The 21,103-nt window shown below is 38.6% G+C and overlaps 2 protein-coding genes and 2 pseudogenes across 4 annotated transcripts; 2 read left to right on the top strand and 2 right to left on the bottom strand.

Annotated features, from left to right (window-relative positions):
- Positions 1–2,171: 2,171 nt before the first annotated feature.
- Positions 2,172–3,953, top strand: LOC103960503 (transcription factor TCP19-like). 3 transcript variants are annotated; one of them, XM_009372988.3, is made up of 2 exons: positions 2,172–2,276; positions 2,583–3,953. In XM_009372988.3, exon 2 carries the CDS (start codon positions 2,596–2,598, stop codon positions 3,694–3,696), a length of 1,101 nt encoding a protein of 366 aa, XP_009371263.2. In that variant the 5' UTR covers positions 2,172–2,276; positions 2,583–2,595; the 3' UTR covers positions 3,697–3,953. The 3 variants fall into 3 exon arrangements, with proteins under 3 accessions (XP_009371263.2, XP_018506230.2, XP_048421770.1); XM_018650714.2 differs by having other exon boundaries at positions 2,216–2,276; positions 2,575–3,953; XM_048565813.1 differs by having other exon boundaries at positions 2,229–2,276; positions 2,494–3,953.
- Positions 3,954–5,486: 1,533 nt separating this feature from the next.
- Positions 5,487–7,638, top strand: LOC103960570 (annotated as a pseudogene).
- A 145-nt stretch (positions 7,639–7,783) lies between these two features.
- Positions 7,784–10,026, bottom strand: LOC103960504. Its single transcript, XM_009372989.3, has one exon. The coding sequence runs from the start codon at positions 9,833–9,835 to the stop codon at positions 7,913–7,915; it is 1,923 nt and encodes a 640-aa protein (XP_009371264.2). The 5' UTR covers positions 9,836–10,026; the 3' UTR covers positions 7,784–7,912.
- A 6,372-nt stretch (positions 10,027–16,398) lies between these two features.
- LOC103960571 lies at positions 16,399–19,255 on the bottom strand (annotated as a pseudogene).
- Positions 19,256–21,103: the final 1,848 nt, after the last annotated feature.

Below are 21,103 nucleotides of genomic sequence, written 5' to 3'. Positions count from 1 at the left end.
ATCCAAGTACAAAAATATAAGCATAGCAAGACCGAGTCATTAGTTAAGTGGACTTAAACGAATATTGGCTTTTTGAGCATGACCAAACTACATGATATTCGGATTCTTAAAACTCTTTTGGAAATACATTTAAAATGATTGCAGCACTTTTATGAAAAATAATTTTAGAACTAATCAGTAGTAAAAATGCTAGTGAATCTTGCATAAAACACTTTAAGTGTTTTTGAATCCAAAAAATAATTGAATCGAAAGCATTTTAGTCATTTTAAAAAAAAATTCAAACTTGCCTTTAAACTTTTATTGGCACTCATTAGGAATAAATTCTGACATATATATAACAACTATTTTTTCTACCATACTTTTCAAGTGATTTGGTCATAATTTTTTTTTCTTTTTTCGCAAATTATTTTCTTTCTGACGAATCCTCGTGAGATTATAAATAGTAATGTTAGAAAGATTAAATTTGTAAATAAAATTTGGAAAGCTAAAGGATATAAAAATTGATGATTAGTTTATTAGTTACACATTGATAAATGTGTTTATTCTTATTAGTGATATATCATTTAATTTGTGAATTTAATTTCCTAATTTAATCCCTTTAGACCATCTCCAACAATGGGCTAAATGCCAAATTTCCCCCCAAATTTCCCCCCCAAACCATCTCCAACCCATGCTAAAACATTGGGCTAAATGCCAAATGTTAAAGTTGGGCCAAATTCCCCCCAAAATTCCCCCCCCGCGCGACTGGACTCGCTGGCCCAAAGGCCAGTCTCGGCCCGTTCACTCGCGTACGCGCCCCACGCGGTGCGCTTGCAGACGTTGCCCGACAGGGTGGGCCCCGCTGTCAGCGGGTTGTCGGCCACCCAGCTGAAGTCCAACGGCTATTTTTGCAATCCAACGGATGTGTTTCAAGGACCGTTGGTTGATCCAACGGTCCAAATTCAAATTTGATTTTTTAAAATATGTTATTTTAAAATACATTGAATCCAACGGCTGAGATCAAATATAATCAAATCTAACGGTAAAAAAAAAGATCTAACGGCCCAAATTTAAATCTAACGGTTAAAATAATTAAAAAAAAATATTTAACTCAAAATTCACCCAAAAACTCTATAAATACCTATGTATTTGTTCAAACATCCACACAAAACTCAAATTTCTCTTACAATTCTTCCAATTTATCTTTCCACCATTTCTTTCCATTTCCAAATTGTTCAACATGGCAAGAGAGCATATTAGAGGTCGTAATTGGACTTGTGAGGAAGATGTTGCTCTATGCTTGGCATGGGTTTCTGTTAGCGAAGATGGTGCAGTTGGCACTAATCAAAATAAGAAGGTTTTGTGGGATAAAATCATTGCAAAGTTTCAAGAAAACTGCAATGGTAGCAGGCGGGATGGTGGTGGTGTTTATGATCGATGGAAGACTATCAACAAAGCATGCACTTTATGGAAGGGAAGCTTGGATTGATAAAGCATCCATTTTATCATTTATCCAACGTACTAGACAAAATACTTTGCACAAAAATCCTACATATTTATGGGAAATTTAAAAATGGTTTGGTGAATTGAAAGTTAGCCTAGGGTTGAAAGATTGGTAAAAGTTGACGGCTTGCTTTGTGGGAAATTTAGTGATTTTTCAATATTTATCGGAATTTAAATTTTTTTAGATTAAAATGTTCATAAAATTAATTTACGATAGTCTACATATTTATTTTTTTTAAAAAAATTAATTTAACAAAAAAAATAGCATAAGTTCATTATTTAATAATCCCGGGCTAAAATTTTAGGCCAGAACGGTTGGAGCAGAAAAGTTGTTTCTGGGCTAAAAGCTAAATTTTCCGGGCTAAAAAATTTGGCTTTTAGCCCAACCATTGGAGATGGTCTTAGTACTACCGAGCATGAAATATTAAGCAATTTAAAACAAAACAAGGAAATAAAAAAGGTCAGAATTTGGAAAGCATGTGATATGAGTGTTCTTGATGATCACGTGGCATGTTCTGATTGCTACTATCCTTTTCATCAAAATGAACGACCCTGCAGATGATCATCTGCATGCAAGCCCTAATCTGAAGGTACTGAACCCACAAAACAAGACTCAACAACGTGGCAGCATGTGCATGGGTCATGATGTGTATACAAATTCCAGAACCGTTGATTGGATTCCCTTCCCCTATAAATAGATAGATAAAGCATTGCGGAGGGTCCCCCTCAGTGGTAGGGCTCGCAAGGAGAAAAAGGAGGAAAAGTGGGGGCTCTTCTGATTCTCTCTCTCTAGGGTTCGTTCCCTCTCTCCCTCCCTTTCATTTTACTGTTCCTTTTAAGTTTCATAATTGTTCAAGTATTTGATTTTTCTTTCCATAATTAGTTCATTAATCCAATCTAATCCTAAAGTACGAACAGAGATTTAAAATCCCAGTAAAAAAAATCGTCCCCTGTTCTTGCACTGTTTTCTGCAACTAACCCAGATTCTTCCTGCTCTTAAATTCTTTTCAGTTCCTCGTTTTACAGCTTGATTTTGTGTTTTTCCATCTGGATTTTTTCTGGGTTGTTCAATTTTTCTGAGATTCTTGGAAGTCCGGCAGATTTTTGGAGAAGATGAAGTCGAATCAAAGGCAGAGCCTTGAAGAAAGCAACGAGCTTGAACACGGCGGCGACAGTAACAACACTACCACCACCACCTCAGTGTCCGGCCCATTAGTGGCGGACCCACCGGCGACGGCGCTGACGATGAAGGAAGAGCTGTCGGACCCAGTTCAACATTTAGACCCGCAGGGATCTCTGTCCATGGGGATTGTTCCGGTACCCGTTTCTACGGCGCTGAAACCGGCTAGGAGGTCGTCGAAGGACCGCCACACGAAGGTGGAGGGCCGGGGCCGGAGGATCCGAATGCCCGCCGTGTGTGCAGCCAGGATTTTTCAACTGACCCGGGAACTCGGCCACAAGTCCGACGGCGAAACCATAAGATGGCTACTGGAGCACGCCGAGCCTGCTATCATTCAAGCCACCGGCTCAGGTACCGTCCCCGCTATCGCCATCTCTGTCGGCGGCACTCTAAAGATACCCACTACTTCCCCTGCGAGACCCAACGGTGAAATTACTGAAATACCCAATAAGAGAAAGAAGATGAGAGGTTCCACGGATGAGTTCATTGACGCGCACGACCAGAACTCTCTGCCTAGTGGGTTGGCACCCATAGCACCAATGACGTACGGTGGCGGTGGAGGTGGAGGTGGCTTTGTGCCTATGTGGCAAGTCGGAGCAACCGGCGCGGCTGGGCCTTTCTTCATGTTTCCGAACTCCGGGGCGATTCAGAACCAGCCTCAGCTCTGGGCTATTCCGACGGCGGATTGTACGACACCGATTTTCAATTTCCAACCCAGACCCATGTCCAATTTCGTCTCTGCATTCCAACCTGGGGTTCAAGTTGGTGGTGTTAGCGGCGGAGATGGGCAGTTGCAGGCTTCTTCGGGCTCGATTTCGAGCGGCACAGCCGCAGGTGGTGGTGGGAGTTGCTCTTCTAGTTTGGGACACAGTTTGGACTCGGCCTCGGGGACCAGTGCTGTAGCCGCCGCTGCTGCTCCGCCGAGCTCCGCAACTCAGATGCTGAGGGATTTTTCGTTGGAGATTTATGATAAGAAGGAGCTTCAGTTCATGGGGCAGGCTGCAAATGCACAAACGACATATTCGGAATCTTGAATCGGAGTTTTAAGTCAACTAATTTATAGGGTTTTTAGAGGGTTTAGGCCGTTATGGTAAGATGCACAAACTAATTCTGTTTTTGCTTTGTCTCTGTGGGTTTTACTAATCAAAAGTCCTCTTTCGGCTTTTGCCTCTACTTTGTGGCCGTAGGTTCAAAGTTTGCATTTCTTATCAAATAAATAGCCTCTGCAACAATCTACATGTAATGTATCAACCAAATTGATCGTTCTAGTAACAATTATGATTTGCGGTTAGTACTCAATGGTTTCATATTAGAGAAGTAATTAATAAGAAATAAGTACGTTAATTGACAAAGTTAATGATATTCATGTTATGTTTTTGTATTACATTTTCATACCATTTTAGTAACATTTGATATGGACATCCACATCTTTTGAATTAATCAGATTTTTAAATTTAATTCATTATTTAATAAACTAATAATTGAAAAAAACTATTTAATTAAATGATGATTATAGCATGCGAGGAGGAGTCTTTCTTATTCATTTATTTGGATTTTGCAAATTTTTCAAATGATATGGTTATCCACATCAGATGTCATCTAAGACGGTATAAAAATATGGTATAAATAATATTACTCAATTGACATTTAATTAATAATTTAATCATATACAACCACATCAATTAGTTTGTAAATTTGATTCAGAAAATTTAGTTCGCAAGTATTACTCTAACAAATTTAATCCTTGTAAAATTTCTTACAAATTTAATACGTATTAATTAACGTTTGAGACTATAGAAACACTTATCGATTTACGATGAATATTACAGAAGCCGCACATAAAAAGAATGCGAAAGATTTAATCACTAGAAAGCTCAAAGTAGTCGCTCTAGATTTGAGTTGTACACGTGCAAGTTTTGTGGGGGTCAACAAAAGAATACTGAGATGGGCCACGAAGTGCGGTCATGCGATCGGACCACGTGTCCATAGGAATGCGGGTCCGGCTGCTTTTGTTCTAACTGCTGACCCCTCGTGGAACGTGGTGGTCCCTGCCCATCGTTTTAGCATTCCAGGCTGTCCCTCGCAACACGTGTCCTTGATTAGGTGTTCTTCTGATTGTAGTATTGTGGGCAATCCTCACCAAGACGTGGTAAACGGGCCGGGTCAGTGTACATCTAAAAGGCCCATTAACATGTGTGTACTCAAAAGGCCTGGCAGTGATTGGATTTGGGGTTTTGCCTGTATTCAGAAGGCTTTTCTTTTTTCCTTTTAAAAGAAAAAAAAGGAGAACAACGGATGGCAAGTCACAGTTATCCATCGTTTTCGGGAGTTAGAAAGATTCACAGAAGTATTTCAGCCTCTTGTAGCCACAAGTCTGGCTTCCACACCAGTAGCGGGTTTTGAACTCAAGATCTCCAATTTTTAGTTTTAAGGAAGCCTCGTAATCCGTCATTTACCACTAGACCGCGCTCCTGCGAACATGAATGACTAGTATAACCAAAGTTTGTGAGTAGGAATATTAAGACGAGTTTACTCTTTAAAAAACAATCAAGGGATTCATTTTAACAAAAGTAACATCATATTTGATGTTTGATCAAAACAAAAGTGAGGAAATTCCTACCCTTAAAACAACAAAGACGAAAATAATGAGTTTGGAATAATAAATAACAACCAGGCGGGATTTTTCTGAGTGCAATGATCGTTTCTCCTTCGTAAGGAAGTTACGACTTTTGACAAAAAACTAATTTCGCCTAATTCTTTTTTATAAAATAAAAAAAGAATAATACATAACAACTTAAAATACCAACGGAACGGAAAAACACCTATGTGTGGCAACGTCGTCTACATGGTTCGAGTATGTTGTCGTTCAGTAGTACTCTGTCGCAAAGCAGGGTCGTCCGACTCCGATCACAAACTCCGACGTTTCAAACTCATTCGGAACTACAATAAAGTTGGATATTTCATAAAGTTTATGTCACTTCGCAAATGCCCAGTTCTCCTTCTTCCTTTTTTTTTCAGTGTTGAAGTCGCTCTCTCAAGTCCCGGCTTCCCAGCCGTGAACTTGGATACCGGTTTCACTCACAGTCACCGTCGCAGCCTCAACGTTTTATCTTTACGAGCATTTCTATGGTTAACAATGGCGATTTCTATGCTGTTTGATCACTTGGAATTTCGAGAGCTCTTTCTCAAAACGGACATTGTTTAGGTGATTGGGTTAGACTTTGAATTCTACGAAACGGGTTCTCTTAGATTTGATCAATAAATGTAGTAGCTTCCCAAGTTTCAAGCAAATCCATGCACAAATTTTAGCTTCTGGGCTGGCTTCCAGTGACTTGGTTGCGATCAGCGTCGTTGGATTTCTCGGAAAATCCGTTACTTCTGTTGATTACGCTTGTGATTTTTTGAAACAAGCTGATTGGCGCAAGAGCTCGTTTCCGTTTAATGTGTTGATATCCGGATGTGCCAGCGGAGACGCCCCGCGGGCGGCGCTGTTGGCCTATAGGAGGATCGTGAGAGATGGGTTTTCGCCGGATATATATACTGTTCCGGCGGTTGTGAAATCTTGTGTTAGGTTTTTTGGAAAGGGAGAGGGAAGGCAGGTTCATGGGGTGGTTGTGAAGATGGGCTTTCAGTGTGATGTCTATATGCAGAACTCGCTTGTACATTTCTATAGCGTTTGTGGTGATTGCGGTTCTGCGGTCAAGGTGCTTGATGAGATGCCTGATAGAGATGCAGTGTCTTGGACTGGCTTGATATCCGGGCATGTGAAGTCGGGATTGTTTGATGAGGCGCTGTCTTTGTTTTCGAGGATGAATGTGAAGCCAAATGTGGCAACTTTTGTTAGTGTGCTTGTGGCTTGCGGACGATGAGGTGTTTGAGTACAGGAAAGGGGATTCACGGATTGATCTTTAAGCGTCAGCTGGGGATGGATTTGGTGGTAGGGAATGCTGTCTTGGATATATATGTAAAGTGTGAGAGTTTGAGTGATGCAAAGAATTTTTTGGCGAGCTTCCGAGAGGGATATTGTATCTTGGACTAGCATGATAAGTGGATCAGTGCGGTGTAAACATGCAAGGGAGTCACTGGAGTTGTTCCGTGATATGCAAAGTTTAGGCATTGAGCCTAATAAAATTATTCTTGCTAGTGTGCTTTCGGCTTGTGCCAGTCTTGGGGCCTTTGATTATGGAAGATGGGTGCACCGTGCATGAGTATATTGATCGTAAGGGTATCAAATGGGATGTCCATATTGGAACCTCTCTAATTGACAGTATGCGAAGTGTGGCTGTACATCTATGGCATTGCAGACTTTCGGATTGCATTGTGGGAAGACATACATGGAACGGATTGTTAGGTGGCAAAATTTTGGAAGAAATGACTCGGTCTGGAACTAGACCGAAAGCAGTGACATTTCTAGCCATTTTGACTGCCTGCTGCCATTCTGGTTTGGTTGATGAAGGCTGTCGGTACTTTTATCAGATGATAAGCCAACCTTACAATCTTTCCCCAAGGTTAGAACACTATGGATGCATGGTTGATCTGCTCTGTAGGGCTGGACGTCTGGGTGAAGCTAGGGAGTTGATAAACACTATGCCCATGGAACCTGATGTACTGATATGGGGAGCTCTCCTAAGTGCTTGCAAGGCCAAAGGTGACATTGAGCTCTCTCAAGAAATATTAGACCATCTCCTCAAACTTAAGTCGCAACATAGCGGGGCTTATGTGCTCCTATCAAACATATATGCCATAAATAGAAGATGGGTGGATGTAACAAGGGTAAGGAAGTTGATGAAGAAGAAAGGAATACAGAAGTCCCCCGGGTCGAGTGTTATAGAGGTCGATGGTAAGGCTCATGAATTTGTAGTTGGAGATACCAGCCACCCTCAAAAGGATGATATCCATATGTTTTTGAACATCCTTGCTAAACAAATCTACCTTGAGGGGATTTTCCCCATCCATTCCTGATAAGATAGGTATATACTCTCATTTGTCTCTATTTTTATGTTATAAATTCTGATACTTTAGGAAATGGCCCAGAGCGGGTATTCGATGATTTGAGCGTAGAGTATTCTGTAATAAACTTGAATTTTTGCAAGGATAAGATTTAGGTAACAAAATATGAGATCATGTAACAAGCCAACGAATTATTTGGAAGGTTCTGAAACTCTTTCTGTGAAAGAAGGAATACATCTGTTTTTCTGCAAATGTCTACACTTGCAGACCAATTAGATAAGCAAAATGTGTAGATATTACTTACACTTCAACTGTTTTCTGATTAAGAGCTGTATATCTCCATCTCTCCTTCTCCACAAAGTCTGCATCCAGGAACTGTGCAACAAAGGCCCAAAGCCTGTATACGTCTTCAAAGTTGGTCAAGAATCCGAGTGCAGCTGTAACCACGGTAATTCCAAGATCAGATTTCGCCTTGAACTTGTTAGCACCCGTTCCCTTCACTCCGCCTTCTCTTTTCTCTAGGATTCTCCGTTTCTCGTCAGTGTACTTATCCGAGAACCAGATGTGGTGTAAGAATCCATAGCTAAGAGAAATATTGTTTCTGTCAGCTAGTTTCTGTATGAGAATAGGCTCAACCTTCTCTCCTTTCCAATCATATACATTGAATGCCAGAGCTGGTCCCCTGTCGAATTTGATCTTTGGCCCATAGATTTTAACCAGAGGAATTCCCTCGCTGTTAGGATGCTTAAGCTTTCTCAATGAGCTCACCACCCAATTGATCAGGTACCTTGCCCTGTTAGTAATCATCATTAGCCCCAGTGAATCCACTAGATCCAGCCCCCTGCATACAACCTCTAGGTCCCCATTACCGCTGCTTCTGGAATTCTCATCCTTCATTAAATTGGCATGTTTTTCTGATCTCCAAAACTCTGACGACGTTTCGATTTCTTCGCAGTTTGCAGCTTCTTCAGCTCTCTCAGAGCGTTCTTGTTTCAATCTTCTTGCCTGTGTTGTGTGATTGGATATCAGACCGGAGAAAGAACTTGCCGTGCCTAATGCATCTAGCTGCATGCCGAGTCTACATATCTGCTCCAGCTCTGTGTCGGTACCAGAAGAATCCCCTGCTATTTGAAGCAATTGCTTTGCCGGGACAAGATTTACAATTCCTGTACTTGTGGAAACTTCTAGTACTGAAACAACAGATTTCTTGACAAAGAGGCATGCAAAGCCAGAAGGGTTTTCCCCACAAATCTTGTAGAAAGAAGAAATGAGGAAATCGGGTTGAAAGAGTGAGAGGCCGAAGCTGTCCATATCTTTTGGCCCTAATGCACAAGCATCAACCAAGACATGCCACCCGTTCTCCTGCGCCATGGTCATCCATACATAAGGATATCTGGAGCCTGTTATCCTAGAATGTACAGGGAACACAAAAAGCCCCCTTTTCTTTTTCTTCTTCCTCTTGCTAACAACCATCTTCCTCAGCTTTGCCGATTGAATCCTCAGCCTGGGCCACGAAAACTCCGCCGCCATGACTTTGGCTCCTCTCTTTTCTGAGCTGTTAATCATCCCTTCCACTGCCTCACTCTCATAATCATACACCGTCAGCAGCTTCCTACTAGTCTTGAACGGGTAAGATTCCGCGACAAGTTTAAAAGCCGATGTTCTGTTGGCGGTGAAAACCATGCTGTAATCATTTGCTGATATATTCAGAAACTCCATAATCCTGTTACTCATTGCAGATTCAAGCTCTGATTCTTGGCCGCCGTGAAGCAGCTGCGTCTTCAGACTCCCTGTCTTGTACGATACACTAAAGAAGGGGAAATCGGAGCTTACTTGCGGAGAGGATTCGTGCTTGTGCAGCTGGGAAGATGAGAAGAGGCCGATGCCAATATAATCAAGGCAGGTGTGGTTTGACTGTGAGAGATGGGAGTACTCTTTGGCTCTTATTTGATCAACTTGTTCAGTTTCATGGTATTTGGAATAAACTTTTGTGAAGTCAGTGAAGGACTCCTGCAGTGACGGGAGAGACTCGTGGTTGGTGAACTCGGTGTTTGGGAAGATGGATGATGAAGTCGTGGCCGCAAAGTCACGGCGGCAAGCGGCAGAAGTGCTTCCGGAGTCGGATATGGTGCGGTGGTGCTCCTCTGACTGCTTGTGTAAGGGGTTGGGCCAGCAGGCGCTGAGGCATAATTCCGTGACCTTTTTCAAACAAGGTGACTGCATCTCTCTCTCTCTCTCTCGCTCAACAATTATGATGAAGTGCGTTTTGTTTCTGTGGTTTTTGTTCGTTGTTTTGAATAAGTCATCTGCCAATGGTTTGTATTTGTAAGAAGTGTTTTTTGGTTAGAAAAAAGTGCAGAAGTCTACTTTGTCTTACATGTAGTTTTGGTTTGAACAGGTCATTACACTTAAAAAAATCTGCTTAACCAGGTGACTTAGTTGACATTTTCTATAGTTAATTTCATGATTAACCAATTAAACCTTCTTATTAGTTTCACCACTCTCGCTCGTCACGAAGGTCAATTGATTTAGACAATTCATTTTCTTTTTGTTACATTGGACCCGGTACTCAACTTTTGGTCACCACTTAAACTAATCTTCAGGGACTGAATCTCAACCAATCATTTTCTTTGTTTCATTGAACTCAATCGAACCCTGAACCTATCTTAATTCTATTATGTTACCCAACTTTCACTCACCACTTGGACTAAGCCTAACGACTATATCCGAACCGTTCATTTAGTCAATGAGGCGTGCGTCGGTAAGACCATGATGAACAGTGGTAATCATGTATTAGTTCATTACAAAGGGCTCTCTAAACGCGCTTAACTTTAATCTCATAATTGCTAAGCACCAGCAGAGTGATGTATGTCTTTTTGTGGGAGGGCAGACGCGGCAAGAGAAAGCAATGGGCAAAAGTGGACGACAAAAGGGGCTTTTTTTCCTTTGTGGCCCGCATCATCGGTGCTGGCCAACATTGCATCTGCAGTCTCTATGAATGCTTCCAACTTACTTAAAATTTTGCATGCCAATTGTACTAAAAACCAATTAATTTATTATTTATTAAAGGTTCCAACTGTCTTAATTTGCTTTGTTTCTGTAATTGTGGCCAGAAATACATTCGTTGTGTTAATTTTTGGAATAATTAGGCTAAATTTTACATAGAAAAACTCTTTCTCTTCTTATCAATTATGTGTATCAAATGTTTGAATTATTGTAATCTAAGAAAGGGGGATTGGAATTCAGATGCAACTAAGCGAGCACATTATTCATGACAACTTACATGAAATACGTGTGAAACTAATAAATAATTTGATATATGTGACGGACATGATGTGGATGCGGATGTGGATGGAAATGAGGAAGAAAAAATTGTTTTTATAGGGAGGGGTATAATATTGATGTCAGCAATCAGCATCATTGTGTCAGCAAATAATGGTCTACAAAAGTTGCCCACTCTATATCTAATATCAGTGGTCCAATATTGAATGGCTACAATATTAATAATTTTTAAAACATCATTTTCGAGCCAAAAATGATTAGGAAAAAAAAAATGACATATATTTTTGCCTCCTTAGCCTAAATAGTCACTAAATTGATATAACTTATTTATTGGATCATTAACATTGAAAATCGATAGAAGTTATTACTGTGTTTGTCTACCATAAAACATTTTGGTAATTCCGTGAAAAATATGTCAATATCTTCGTTAAGTGGAGGGATTGGTTTGACAAAAATACCCTGAAAAAGGTGGTCATGTGATCGTTTACATGACAATATAATGAGGAAATCGATAGATTATTCACAGAGTGACTAAAATGATTTACAGTGAACAAACTTAGAATTCAGTTCTATATATTTTCATTATCAGAGATCAAAGTGAAAAATTATACTATCATTTTAGCTAAGAAATCTATATTTTTAGGTTTAATTAATTGGGGAAAAAAACGTCGAGCGCATGTATTATACCAAGTGAAGAAAAAAAAAAAAACCCTAAATCAGAAAAGAGCATGTGAACAAAGAGAAAGTCATAGGTACTACTAGCTAGGAATGTCCTTGATGTTTCGCAAAGATGAAAAAAGCAAAAGAGCAAAAGATAAAGTTAAAGATAAAGAAACAACAACCATTTGATTGATCACATCACACGGTTCACACCTTGTGTTTGTGTCTGTATTTGTGTGTGTATCTAGTTTGATTTTTTTTATATTTTTTTTTTGGAAAGATATTTAGTTCAAGTTAATCATGCAAAATCCATCATATTCTATCTGGTTTGATTTCTGCAAATGATCTTTTATTACAGTGATGAAAAAGTGTTGGTCCTTGCATGACGACGTGAGTTCGAATTCAATCTATAACGAATTTAACATCTAATCTAAAAAAAATTATCATTTGAAATTTTTTTGGTTTGATTTCCATATCCACCTTTGAATATACGTTTAGGGTTTTAGAATTCCAAGTTCCAAATGTGTAAGCAGGAAAAATCATGTGCGCTTTGAGTAGTCATATGTCTTAAAATAAACAATATTCACACTCTTTTGACTATAGACTATAGTTAGTTATTATTTAATAAGAAAAAATATTTGAATGTTGTTTGTTTCCGGTTTCAAGTTTAGGTAGTTTATTTTAAGAACATTTAGTATTCATTATTGTATCTGAGATTCTCACCTCTTTCACAATGTCGCTTGTGTATATAAAAAAATAAACAAAGTTTTCTTAGTTAGCCAATGCTTACCATTGGGCCACAAAGTATATAAGTATCACTCTAATATTCATTGCTTCTATACGTATATAAAAATAAGGGCTAACTACATTTTGCACCTTTTAGGTTTGAGGCGATTTTTGAATTAGAGCACGAAGTTTTAACATTTTCACATTATATTTTGAAGTTTTAAAACTGTATTAGTTTATGTCTTTTGTCAAACAAATTATTTGAATCTTCATTAACTGTATGATATGGTGAGCGTGTAACCCATAATTGGGTTGACATGAATGCCATATTTGTACCAAATTAACTCAAAAACTCATAAGTTCAATGGAGAATTAGGCGTTCAATAGACAAAAAGTCTATATTAATACAATTACAAAACCTTACGGTGCAATGTGAGAAGATTGAAACCTTATGGCCCATTTTAAATATCACTTCAAATTGTAAGAGTGTCAAATGTAGTTACCCTAAAAAAAAAAAATGTAGTTACCCTAAAAAATAAAGTAAGACTTGAATATTTTTAGTCAGAAAGCTTTATTCAATTTGTATATGAAATGTTATAAGGATTGTTGGGCTTCCCAACATTCTGAAAAAGAAAATCTTAAATTCAAAGTTTCAAAGTGATCAAGAATATAACCTTAATTTATTAAGATGTTTCCAGTCAAATTTTCACACTTTCTTAATTTTTATTAAAAGTGAACTATTACATTTGAAATTATATTAGCCTATATTATCACCCTGAAGTAGGGCAAACGGTTAAGATTATGTGGTTTTCTTGACTAGACCTATAACATGAGCTTTTACTCTTGATAGCTATACGCCTTGATATTCATTCAAAGAAGCTATTGCTTACAATTAACCAATAAGATTTTCCACTAATCAAACCGAAGCTCGAAAAGAAAAAGTTTTTAGTTCAAGTGGAAGCATTTACTCGTCATCTGCATTGCTTGTATCAACAAATTAAAAAATTAAGCTCAAACCAATCCAAGCCCATTTGCGAGCGATTGTTTGGATTGGAACCCACGATTTCTGGACTTAATTCGAATTTTTGAACGTCAATCTTCTCTCTCTCTTTTTCCCTTGGTCTTTTGAGGGCCTGGTTCTAACAAGACAGCCCCACAGGCCGAATATGACCAGTCGGCCTAATCATAAGTTTGAGCTAAAGGGTCTTAAGACTCTTAGCCTCTCTTTGCCCTGTGATATCTCTCGTACAGGAAAAGCGCCGGCATTCTCATGCAGTTGTAAGGGAAGCTCGAAAAGCTTTATTTTTTTTCTTTTGAGGTGAGAAGTGGAAGAAAGCAGCTGCAGAAACGTCTGTCATGTAACATTTCTTCTACCAGTTCTTAATTATATGAGGTGAATATTTATGTATCAAGATTAATACATCTTCTGCATGATCATTACAGAGAAGTAGGGTTTTGAAAAGATTACTGGCCATTAAAAATCTCAGTACGTATATGGAGGATTGTCAAATGAAAGACTGCAAAGTCTTCGAGAACGACATTCTGAGAGAGATGGAATGAAGTGGAACATAAAATCACAGCCCCATTCAACACATCCAGGAGTGGGGGGATCTGGCTATTACCAAATATTACCCCAAACTATTAATTAATTTGCTTTCTTTCCTTAAACAACCTTTACCAAAAAGAAACAAACATCATTCACTTTGAAAATGTGGCTTCATCTGTCTAGTAGTCCACTTACCTTGGTGTCAAAGTAGCTGTAGAAATCTTTCCACAAAATCGTTTCGCTTGGGAAATTGGTAACTGCTTGTTTATATGGTTTCCACCCACAACAATCACACTATTTCCCTACACATGTGCTCTTGCGTTGTGCAAAACCCACATGGTAAAAGCAACTTTGCGTGCTTAGTTAAAAAACAACCCACAAGGAAGAAACCGTACAAAAGAGGATAGGGTTAAGCTGGGCCTTGATAAAAATTTTGTCAGAAATTTCAGTAAGGATGGAAGAAAAAATAGTATTCCATGCCATAATTATATAGTATAGCGATCCTCTAGAACGAGATCAACAATTAAATTAGGATGCTCATCAAACCAAATCATCTCATGCCCCACCAACACCACAAAGCGAGCAAGATGGATGATGCACAACTCTGTTATCTTCCCGTTGCACTTGTTGGTATTTTGGGTTCGTAATAGCATCCATAAATGCTTTTGCGTCCTACATTTAGAACTAATAAACCAACTAAAATTTACATTCTTCAAGTTTGAGGTGACTTTCCAAATAAGCCGTGAGGTTTCAAATTTCTCGCGTTGTACCTTGAAATATTGAGTTTGCATCAATTTATATATTTCATATGTTGGAACGTCCAAATTTTCAATAAGCTAATATCATGTCATATGGGAAAAAGATCCTCGCCGGATCATTTTCCTAAGGATCTTAAGAATCTCGCAATCATGTCCGTTCATCGTACATCGCCGGATCCTTTTCCTGTCATATGTAGGACCTGTTTCTGAGCTGGGTGTACAGGCCACACCGCACCATTTGGACAAGTCGTTCTGGGACAACGCACTGATTTAAGCCGAAGTTATACGGTGGGCTTTTTTGTTCATGAGCCTATACATGGGTTCCATGCCTCGCCAGAATACCAATTTATATTGAAGGAGCAGACAATCAACCAACTCAAAGACATAATTCATCCGATTTCAAACTTTATTAGGCAATATGAAAAAATTGAAACCATATAAACAACCCAAAATAAATTCACTAAAGCTGTACCAAGTATGTACAAAACACTTACGTATATCGGATTGTCAACCTTGGCTATTATACCTTGTAGTATTCGTATGCACTGCATCTCTACCGCATGATCAGACTGCACAGTTCATTAAGCTAAAGCAATCGCAGGGCAACTCTCCTTTGGCAGGTCAATGAAGGTGATTGTAGTTGCACCATACACCAGTGCCTGCCAAGAGGGAGGAGCCCTATGACTGATTTGCTTATTGGACAAGAACTTCTAGCATAGCTGCTTCTGCTTTCTGCTTATGGGTTTTCAAAAATGACCCTGCCGGCATGCGTTATATAAGTTGTTTGATTTGGGATCAAATACTCTAAGTCTAAGAGATGGAATAATAGTGAGCAGAAACAGCATATCCAAAGGATTATGCTTTGGGGACATCCATCAAGGGCTGCTTTTGCAGAGGCTTTATCTGGTTGGAGTTCATTCCCTGCTGCTAGATTTTCTCCTCCTCATGTGAGATTCTTCCACTCTCTGAGTCCATGCAATGAAGTTGAAGGCAGTATAAAGTAGATGAAAGGAGATGCCTCCACCCTCCCATATTCTTATATATATATAGCATATCCTCATCTTATACCTCTACTCTCTTTTTCCTATCAAATGTTGGTGGTGTTATGTTTTTTTTGTGTAATTATATTAGAAGGTTTCGAGGTTTGGACCTAACCAACATTTTTCATGTGTATATTATTAGCATTTTGTGTCTTGGGTACAAAATTTCCTCACTTTTATAATGAAATTAGCCATCATTATTGAATCTCCAAATTTATTTAACTTTAGTAGTTTGCTAGTTAGACATATGTTCATTTCAGTCTTACCTCGTGTGTCTGTATGTTACTCTTTCTAAGCAAAACATGATTAAGAGCAATGCATTTCTTTATTTGACAGAATTTTTCAAATCTTCCTTTTACAAGTCAGTTCTCAAAATGATCACAACTAGAAACAAGCCTAGCTAGCACTCGAAAAAACAACTTGCAACGGGGTCTGTATTTATGGTCATGTACTACTCATAGTTCACTAGTTTCATGCAATGGATAAATGGTGATCCCGAGTCAACAAAGCTCTTTGTTTTGTGAGGATTGGGAGAGGGAAAACGTTTGCTATATTTGTGTATTTGTATGCAGCCTTACTCTTACATTACAAAAAGACTGTTTCCATAACTCGAGCCCGTGACCTATCGGTCACAAAGGAGCAACGGATGAAGGACAAATTTTCCCGTAGATGACACACAACATGAAGCATGAGCAGCCTTTAGATCATCAAGTTCTATCTACAATTTCTAGCATCCGCACCTAATTGTTTCCTTCCTATCTATTCTCTTAAAACAGAAACGGAAATGCTTACCTTTTGGTCTTAGTGAACTGAATAATCACAAGCGGGCTAGCTAATTGGAAATTATATATTTTGATAGGAAAATAAAATATGAGAACAACAATATAGATTATTAACTCCTAAGGTTCCAATCTATGTTCTATACAATGTTTTAATCAAATATCTGAGTGACATGTATTCCAACAATCATTAATCGACTCTCTCTTTGGGAAACAAAGGTGATCAGATCAGTTTTTCTTCTTCGATCCACGGAGTAATCCATCATGCAGAATCCTTTGTCCCATGTGTCTACACCACATAAAAAATAAAAAAACATAACAAAAATGCAACTTTTGTTATTTTTCTTGAATAACACGACTAACTATTCCACATGTATCTTGAGGGTTAGTACCCGGTGTGCGATAAAACGTCGATCCATCAACCACCCTAAGAGAATCAATGCCAGGAACCCTATATCCTTTATCAACAACCCTCCCAACTCGACAACCTCCATGATAGTGACATATGGTCATCACAGTGTCTATGCAGAATTGTTCCAAAGAGAATGTAACGTTGGCATGTTTTCGCCTTCTGTTCAACGGTAAGGCCAACAGCAGGTCAATGAGAGCTTCAACCGGCATGTATTTGTAACGGAACTTTGAGTAGGCTTCAGAGTTCACAACATCGATAATTGTCTTCATGCCCTCAATGCACTTCCTTAAGTCCTCTGGTTCTTTGAAGTAGTTAAAGATGACAAATGGATTGTCATTAGGGTTTGTGTTCCTCAGCGCTAGATGGCCTCTGGAGAGTGGACCCATGATTTTTTCAAGTATGACTCCGGCTGAGAGTTTTATTGACAATTTCGTTTACAGTATCACCTGCCCAAGCCATGATTTTGGTGAAGCTCTAAAAGGATGGTGCTCAGGCTGCAAATGCGAAACCAAATTGAAATGGCGAATTGTTTCATTTTGTTATATCTAAAACTATATAGAATCATTTGAAACATTTCATAGAAAATAGAGCTAGAGTATAAAAATGGAAGTTTTAACGAAAAGCCCACGATACTGTTCACTTTAACGAAAAATCACATTTTTACACTAAAATGTCAATCCTGGTACTATTCACTTTACCCTTATTTTGTCCTTATTATTAAAACTCAAAATTTTCAAACCCTTTTCATTAGTTTTCTTTAATAAATACATATCAAGTTGTATAAACTATGGCTTGAAGTCTATTGATCATTTGTTTGTAACCCTACCTATGGTAATTGGGCCTGATGAAACTTACCCAAAAATGTAATATCTTAGCCCAAAATGCATAAGCTGGCAAGACGAGAAATGGAAACCTTACTCAAAAAGTGCTTAAAGTGGCCTATGAGCCAAAGCCCAAAGGAATGGAAAGGGTCAATCCGCCAGCTCCTTCAATGTAGCTTCCAAACTGTTTGATGCCCCACTTGAACGAGGGAGACCTCAACTGGTTGAGGTGAAGGATTGAACAGAATATTCATTGGATTATCCGCCATCCCCTGGCCGACCATGGGGCAGTCCGCTACCACCTTGATGCTGTGGGCTCGGAGATGGAAGGCAGACCCCATGCCGCTTATCATTAACAACTAAGCACTAGTTTGGTACTAAGGTGCTTTTATAAAAAAATAGGTATAAAAAAATTAAGTTAAAAAAGGTGTTTGGTAAACACTTAAAAATAACTTATTTTCACAGTTTTGGGTGACAAAAAACTGAAAACTTGAAGTAGTAAAAATGAGCTTATTCTCACAGCATAGTAGAATCAGTTTTTTTTCAAAGCATAGCAATACCAAACCAGTCCTAAGTGCTTCTAATCACACCGACTGATAAGACGATTCTATTCTTCTTTGAGTTCCTCTTTAGGTATGCACGGTGCCTAATAATACCATATGCATCTTTATAAATCACACCATAAGCTTGTGGTCTTAGTCATCCTGCACAAAAAGTAGCACCATAAGCTAACTGCTAAATAATAAAACTATATTCTACAATTTTTATATAAAAATATGATTTTTCCAACATTATTGGTTAATAAACGCTTACCAGGAATGTGTCTAAACAACATTTTTTGCACAGTTGCATGCAAATAAACAGTGATCTTTCTAGGTCTGCATACTGAAGCAAATCTGGAGCTGTGTGTCTATATCCATCTGCATAAAAATAGTCCCACCAACTTTAGTCCCATACAAATGCTCTTAGGTAAACCCGAGGCAAGACTCCCACTTCAAGCAAACCATCTCTGAAAGTACTCTCCCACTGCAAAATCTCCGGTTCAAAAGCCACCACTTTCTCAACCCATTCATACGACTGATCGACCATTCTCTGGTTCCAACCTACTTCCTTGATGTAATGTGTGCTGGCACGCGTGTAGAACCTGGCGTTCAATGCTGAGCCGCCACCCAGCACGCGTGTGCGGATGTTAAAGACGCCATCCTCGGAGGTGAACTGCTGGGCTGGGGATGTGGGAGAGGTGTCCAAAAGAGTGGGGGCAAAATTTTCAGTGTTGATTATGTTCGGATTGCCGTAAGGCGAGCCGCCTCTTTCCAGGACTAAAACACTGGCACAGAGAGAGTGGCGGCTAATGGACATCCCGTGGTGCCTCCGCCGATGCCTATGTAGTCAAAGTGAACCACTGCTGGGGTTGATTTTGCTTCTCTAACAAATGTGTAGTCCGAAGCTGCACACAGATTTATAATAGAAAATAACGATTAATCGAACTGGTGATGCATTTATTTAATTTTGTAACAATTTATGTGTACAAGATTCATACCTTTATCAGAATAACAAATAATGGGAAGCAACAAGGGAATTCCAGCAAGAAGATAAGCTCCAAACAATCTAATACACATTGTGATCTCTAATATACCCAGAGATTATACTATTAATTTTGCAATATATCTATGACGATTTGGGGTTGTTCTTGAAACTAATTACCAAAACCACACTAGCTAATCACCTCTAAATAAGCCTAAACACTAAGGCCTAGTGGCCTAGCTAACGTTTTTTGTGCACAAAAACAGACCTATAGATGTAGATACATTTTTAATTGAACAACATAAATTTTCACCACCTCATGTAAGATTTAAAGCTCTTCACACACAATTCCCATTTTTTGATCAGTGGTTAAAACCCTAATTAGTCACTTCCTTGTACACGCAGCACAGTCGAAGTTACAAATCTCAAAGTCATGGCCCCATGCATGCAGAACAATAACTATTATTGAAATTTGAGGAATATACAAAGACATCACATATAGTTGAAATGTTTATTAATGGTATGAATTTTGGATCTTATATATATTGTCCTATCTATTCAACTGCGTGCACCGACCCAGTACTTGTTTTTGCATGCCTTGATCGAAAGTTTATAGTAGCTAGGTCTAATTAAGTGGAATTAACTTTTGTGAAGTAACTCAACTGCCCGGAGAGGTATTGGTTGAATCCAATTAATTCAAAGATATCAATGGTGGTCTTTTAGCGTAGTCAGTTACCTGCGAACCTGACTCGGTTTGCTTCCAGATGTAAGTTCTACTTTCTGGGGAAAAAGTGACCAAAGAACTGAAGAAGCAATTCTTTTTCCTTTCTCTGGGTGGAAATTTTATTGGATAGTTCCTTGAGTTATAAATCTGATTAATTGTAATGTGGGAGAATTAATCAATATTATCCCACTCAATAGTATAAAATAACATAGGCGGGTTTATTATATGACTTTAGGACGATGCACATCGAGATTATACAAAAAGGTTTATTTTATTTTATAATTTATTCTGAAATAGGCATGAGCATTGGGTGAAAAGAACTACACATGAGGGCCAACTCATCGAACTGCTACATCCTACCCTCCCCCCTGTACAAACGATTAGAGGGAATCTAGCCCCCGATTATCCTATATGGTCTTCTATTTGGAGTACATACAGCTAAAGGGTATGAACATAACTTAAAAAGGATTTGCATATAATTAATCTTGACAAATGTTCATTGATTTAGAGCTTGTTTGAATGTGATTAAAGGCATGCCACTTCTACCGTGTTGAAAGAAAAAATCACTTATGAAGAAGCTCATGGAAGTCGTTCTACTTGGAATGAATTATAAGATAATAAAATCATTAATGACTAAAACCGTTTACACAAAAACATTTCAAAATGAGCACTTAAGCCAAAGGTTTTAAGGAGAAAACAAAACTGAAAAGTCTATCATTCATGAAAAGTTAAGAACGTCCATCAAACCAACTTCCTATTATTTTCAAACAAATGTAAAAGATAAGTTAATTTTTGAACATGATAGCATGTCGTTTTATTGTAAACGAACAAAAAATTTCAATTAAAGTGGAACTCATTTGCTGGTTTCAAACCTAGTCCCTGACCTTTATTATTAGCCCAACCCCGGCCCATTGTTGTTTAGAAATGATTACTAATGTGTTCTGTTTTTGGGGCCATATATTTGTTTCCTTAGAACACGGAGAAAGAAGAGAAGTGAGATGTGTAGCCTTTCGCGTTGGTGTTCTATATACAGAGAGTGAGAAATGCGAAGAGACATGAACTCATAACAAACTTGTCTACGTACGTAAGTAACGTGTATACAATAACAGAGAAAATGGAGAGCGTAATAGTCAATGGACTTCCATTTCATATTATTCTAATTAGGTTGATTGGTGAATATAACTGTACAACATATAAAATTGATCTAAATCTTCAAATG

Source organism: the organism of the source record quoted next, unplaced genomic scaffold (genome assembly GCF_019419815.1).
Source record: "Pyrus x bretschneideri cultivar Hongxiangsu unplaced genomic scaffold, Pyrus_bretschneideri_v1 Contig4, whole genome shotgun sequence".
Lineage (NCBI taxonomy): Eukaryota > Viridiplantae > Streptophyta > Magnoliopsida > Rosales > Rosaceae > Pyrus > Pyrus x bretschneideri.
The sequence above is the reverse complement of the archived record's forward strand: the minus strand, read 5'-3'. Positions and strand labels throughout refer to the sequence as shown.

What these genes read in the sequence shown, in the direction of transcription:
- LOC103960503 (XM_009372988.3), top strand. Translation starts at nt 2,596, where the DNA reads ATGAAGTCGAATCAAAGGCAGAGCCTTGAAGAAAGCAACGAGCTTGAA.
- LOC103960504 (XM_009372989.3), bottom strand. Translation starts at nt 9,835, where the DNA reads ATGCAGTCACCTTGTTTGAAAAAGGTCACGGAATTATGCCTCAGCGCC.